At 44.0% G+C, this 5715-nt stretch overlaps 1 protein-coding gene across 1 annotated transcript; it reads left to right on the forward strand.

Annotated features, from left to right (window-relative positions):
- The first annotated feature begins 4223 nt into the window (after window positions 1-4223).
- Window positions 4224-5119, forward strand: LOC102473628 (40S ribosomal protein S4, X isoform). The gene has a single exon (XM_006160106.3). It carries the CDS (start codon window positions 4269-4271, stop codon window positions 5058-5060), a length of 792 nt encoding a protein of 263 aa, XP_006160168.1. The 5' UTR covers window positions 4224-4268; the 3' UTR covers window positions 5061-5119.
- Window positions 5120-5715: the final 596 nt, after the last annotated feature.

Genomic DNA, 5715 nt, shown 5'->3' on the forward strand with positions numbered 1-5715 from the left:
GGCAAAAGAATCTCAATTTCTTCTACTATGTGCTTACCACACAGACCACCCTGTGATCCCAGATTATGGGGGTGTTTCTCCCCACCAGGAAGGAAGCAATCATTTCTGCAGCAGATACCAGCTGGGTATCCTCTAATCCAATTTGATTTTGAAGCTATCTACCTGGATTCAGAGTCAGGTCTCATAGGCTAAGGCCTCAGTGCCATAAGACCATCCCCACTGCAGATACCAGCCATAAGCCTGGGCCTTCAGAACTTCTGACTGACTGACTCTAAGTTGGGTTTCCCATGAATCCTTCATTAAGTTCATTCCATTTGCTAGAGCAGTTCACAGTACTCAGGGAAGCATTTACTTACATTTACAGGCTTATTATAAGGAATATCTTAAAGAAAATGAATAAATGGCCAGATAAGAGCTATGTAGGGGGAGATATGGAAGGGTACAGGAGCTTCTGCCCCCAAGGAGTTGGGGTTCACTACTCTCCTGGGACATGGCTCAGTTCCTGTTTACTTCCCTGCAAGCCTCCAAAGGGTCAGCTGTCCAGAAGCTCCCCAGGCCCTGTCCTCTTGAGTTTTCACAGAGACTTTATTGCATAGGCATGACTGATGCGTGCCAGTCATGTAGAAGTGGGATTGGACCAAAGGACATGACCTGATACAAAGAGACAGAGTGAGAAAGCCCAGCAAAGTGTGTCTGCTCAGATTCATCTTGGCCTCCCTGTGTGGCATTCCTTCCTCCTGGGTATGCAGCAGGACTCCTCTAGAATGAGGGTCTTAAGATTTAACATCATACAGCGTAGGTCAGAGAATTTCTTTATGGCCAAATCTGAGAAAGGCAGTTGAAGATTAGAGTATATTTCAGTTTCTATGACTTGCCTTAGGGGAGAGAAATTCTAGTTTCTACAGCCTGCCTTGAAGAGACAAAGGAGCAGGTAAAAGGAGGGCAGGAGGGCAGAGAAGAAATTTTGCCTTCTGAGGCCTAAAGTGCCCCAACATTATAACGGAAGACTGTCTTTCACCTTTATTGTTCTGAAGCTATTACGAAACTGCTTCAGGAACCAAGGACAAAAAGCCAAGTACTTTAACAAAAGATGTTTATTGTTCTCGTTATTTAGAAAATAACATGGGTTATGAGATTTGTATTTATATTATAGTATCACAAAACTATAACCCCCAATAGCTCAGAGTGTGACTATATTTGGAGCTAGGGCCCTTAAAGAGGTCATTAAATTAAAATGAGGCCATTAGGGTATGTCCTAATCCATTTGGACTACTTTCCCTATAAGAGGAACTTTGGACATACACGGTTAAGTCTGTTCGCAGGAGAGGAGGAGGGAATATGGGCAGAGCACAGAAAGAGGAAAAGCCATGGACATAGTGAGACAGTGGCCTTCTGCAAACCAAAAAGAAAAAGGCCTCAGAAGAAAGTGAGGACAGAATTCTTACTACTTTTTTTTTTTTTTTTTCTATTCCGAAGTTGTTTCCAGGGGACCTGGGAGAGTCACGCCTACAAATATTAACAGGCCTATAAACATTAACAGACTACTTGGTCCATTGACAGTGGGATGCTACATCCTATCTCAGGTTTAGTGTTTCTACGATACCAGAGTAAACCTCATCTCTTAGCGGAAAGCACAGGCATTCTTTGCTAATTTCTTTCAGGAAGACACTTGAGTTTTTGTCAGGCAGTATGCTCCCCCAGAAAGACAGGCAATGAGACAGAAAGAAATCACCCCTCAGGGGGATGGCCACACTTCAATCCCTTCCCTTCTCCATTCTCATCTCAGAATCTTGGGCATGCATGCAAATGCGCCCAGTGTGAGTTTAAGCCACTGGGTTCCAGACTGGAACCTCAGTCGACTATGTGGGAATCCAGTACATATGTAACCACTACACCGTCTGATAGTTCCATGTTTTTTTTTTTTTTTTTCTTTAACCAATTACTAATCTAAGAATTTCAACCTCCCCTGTAACCTACAAGCCTCCTCTTCCTGATATCCCACTGTTTTGTGCCAGGCACAAATGTAAAAGACACCGTATGCTGACTGACAACTCTCTTGCTCTCAAATCTAGTAGGTCATTAGGAAAGTCATGACGCATTTATCAAAGGAACCACTTTATCTCAGCATCTGGATAAACATGCTGGTGTTTGTCATGTATGGAGTAAGACTCAGGAAACATCCTTCCTGAAAAGAGGAAAGTTTATTGAGAGAAAGAGCCCCTGGGATCTGAAGCCAGAAGTGCCTCAGCCTCCCTCCATGAGGGAGGGGGCTCCTTTTGTAGGGTAGTCAAGCTATTTTGGGAGACTGTATGTGTGACTGAAATGCAGGCAGTTAGACACAGTGGGATAACCATACATGAAACATTTGGTGGGTCGTTTTGATCCATCTCTAGGAAGTTAGACCTCCCAGTACTCACTTTGGGTCTTTATCTGCTACTTCTGGGTCAGTGTAACCCTGTAGTAGCAGTACCTGGAGTGGGGGCTCTTGCCAAGACAGAAGTCTGACCTTGGTTCCTCCTCGGACATGGAGCGATACCACATGATGCTCAGGAGAGTTTACAATATGGGACCTTACAGTCTCTCTGGACCAGGTCACTCAATTCCATGCTTAGTAATAAACCACTAATTATTATTTCTGTAGTTGGTTATTTCTGTTGGTGAAACCAAACCTGCTGACAGTTTGATCTTGGACTTCTAGCTTCTAAAATGGTGGAAAATAAATTTCTGATGGTTCAGTCACTCTTATGATATTTTGCATGACAGCATTTGTTATAGAGCTCTGAGGATAAGAAAGGTGGCCAGTGAGGCTGATGACACTCTTGCTGCATGGCCTGGTTAATTCTGTTCCCTATCCCTGTGACTCAGGGTTCTTTTCTTTAAGACCAAGGTCCCTCTGATTGCCATCTCCATGTTTTGTGAGGGTCTGTGATGCTGTAACTTTAGTGCTGAACCCTTATTATCCTAGGGCCCTAGGGTCCTAGTGACCTCCCAGTACTCACTTTGGGTCTTTATCTGCTACTTCTGGGTCAGTGTAACCCTGTAGTAGCAGTACCTGGAGTGGGGGCTCTTGCCAAGACAGAAGTCTGACCTTGGTTCCTCCTCGGACATGGAGCGATACCACATGATGCTCAGGAGAGTTTACAATATGGGACCTTACAGTCTCTCTGGACCAGGTCACTCAATTCCATGCTTAGTAATAAACCACTAATTATTATTTCTGTAGTTGGTTATTTCTGTTGGTGAAACCAAACCTGCTGACAGTTTGATCTTGGACTTCTAGCTTCTAAAATGGTGGAAAATAAATTTCTGATGGTTCAGTCACTCTTATGATATTTTGCATGACAGCATTTGTTATAGAGCTCTGAGGATAAGAAAGGTGGCCAGTGAGGCTGATGACACTCTTGCTGCATGGCCTGGTTAATTCTGTTCCCTATCCCTGTGACTCAGGGTTCTTTTCTTTAAGACCAAGGTCCCTCTGATTGCCATCTCCATGTTTTGTGAGGGTCTGTGATGCTGTAACTTTAGTGCTGAACCCTTATTATCCTAGGGCCCTAGGGTCCTAGTGTAGAAATGGGCAAGATGGTCATTTGGGAATCTCTTATGAAACCCAGAACTAGGAAAACTTTCTTTTTCTTTAGAGAGAGATTTTTGTTTTAGGACATGCGCACTCACCAGAGTCAGAGAAAGAAAGTAAGAAATCACCCTCTAGGGGCGATGGCCATGCCTCAATTCCTTCTCCTCCATTCTCCTCTTGGGATTTTGGGCACACACGCACACGCACCCAGCATAAGTTTCAAGGCATAGGGTCTGGAACTCAAACCGCGGTTGGCTGTGTGGGAGTCCAGTGACATAACCATTACACCATCTGCTGGTCCCAGAAAACATTTTTGATTCATCAGGTCTAACAGTGATCACCAACAAATATTTGTTAAATGGCTGAAAGTTTAAATAGTTGGATAGATGAATATCCACCAAGACCTACCTGATTGTTGAAGGATAGCTACCTACCTAGAGAAAACTCTGATGCTAATATGCAGAACAGTAAACTAGTAGCTGAATGTTAATCTAGAATTTTTCTAGGCCAAACTCAGTATTAAGTGTTTCATATAGTTTGCGCTGTAATCTTTATGGCAACTTTTAAACATAAACATTATTTTAAAATGAAGAAACTGGGCTGCCATCTTGTCTAAGCTGACCGCGCCGTCCCTGGCTGTGCTTCCAGGCCCTTACAGAGTTCTTTTCAAAGCGGCAGGCGACCTAGCATAACCATGGCTCGTGGCCCTAAGAAGCATCTGAAGCGGGTAGCAGCTCCAAAGCATTGGATGCTGGATAAACTGACCGGTCTGTTTGCTCCTCGTCCATCCACTGGTCCCCACAAGCTGAGGGAATGTCTTCCTCTCATCATTTTCCTAAGGAACAGACTTAAGTATGCTTTAACAGGAGATGAAGTAAAGAAGATCTGCATGCAGCGGTTCATTAAGATCGATGGCAAAGTCCGTACTGACATAACCTACCCTGCTGGTTTCATGGATGTCATCAGCATTGACAAGACTGGAGAGAATTTCCGTCTGATCTATGACACCAAGGGTCGCTTTGCTGTCCATCGTATTACACCTGAGGAGGTCAAGTACAAGTTGTGCAAAGTGAGGAAAATCTTTGTGGGCACAAAAGGAATCTCTCATCTGGTGACCCATGATGCTCGTACCATCCGCTACTCGGATCCTCTCATCAAGGTGAATGACACCATTCAGATCAATTTGAAGACGGGCAAGATTACTGATTTTATCAAGTTTGATACTGGTAACCTGTGCATGGTGACTGGAGGTGCTAACTTGGGAAGAATTGGTGTGATCACCAACAGAGAGAGGCATCCTGGCTCTTTTGATGTGGTTCATGTGAAAGATGCCAATGGCAACAGCTTTGCCACTCGGCTCTCCAACATTTTTGTTATTGGCAAAGGCAACAAGCCATGGATTTCTCTTCCCTGGGGAAAAGGTATCCGCCTCACCATTGCTGAAGAGAGAGACAAGAGACTGGCAGCCAAACAGAGCAGTGGGTAAAATGATCTCTAGATTTTATGTTGGAGAGGTCTTCATACTTAATTAAAGATGATATTGCATTAAAAAAAATGAAGAAACTGAGATACAGAGAGGTTAATGACCTCCAGAATCCTTAGGCACCTTGCACTCAAGTGCAGTAGATATGAATGAGACGCCAAAGGAGCGATGTAGTCAGCCTTGAAACCCAGTTGACAGTGTGACTGCCCTGTGGTGAGAGTCAGGAGATGACATGGCCTGTCCTTGTCCGTGGTAGACTCCCAGTGCCTTGTGAATTTGCTGTCTCTCTTTCTTCAATTTCCCAGTATCTGCACCTAATACAGGGAGCTGCTAGGTGACAGACAAGTCAGCCTATTTTAGAACAGAGCTGACAGTTTCAGATAGTTCACAGCTGCGCAGAGGATGCGCTTTATCAAATTAACGATCCAGCCTGCACTAGAAGCCTGTTAGTATAACTATTCGTTTGATTCTGCCCAGACACTATTGCTCTGTCTGCACTGTAGGGGAGCTTTGAATGGCTTTACCTGCTTGCTGGTGGACCTGCCTGGAGTTAAGAAAAATGTCTTTTCATTAATGACTTCATATATGATGAGGATACTATGTTCATATTCATAATCATATCCATTTTGATGCTCCCATCAGTTCTCTGAAGAATATA

Source organism: Tupaia chinensis, unplaced genomic scaffold, assembly GCF_000334495.1.
Source record: "Tupaia chinensis unplaced genomic scaffold, TupChi_1.0 Scaffold000672_1, whole genome shotgun sequence".
Classification (NCBI taxonomy): Eukaryota; Metazoa; Chordata; class Mammalia; order Scandentia; family Tupaiidae; genus Tupaia; species Tupaia belangeri.

Excerpts from the sequence above, each read along its gene's own strand:
- LOC102473628 (XM_006160106.3), top strand. The coding sequence starts at position 4,269 with ATGGCTCGTGGCCCTAAGAAGCATCTGAAGCGGGTAGCAGCTCCAAAG.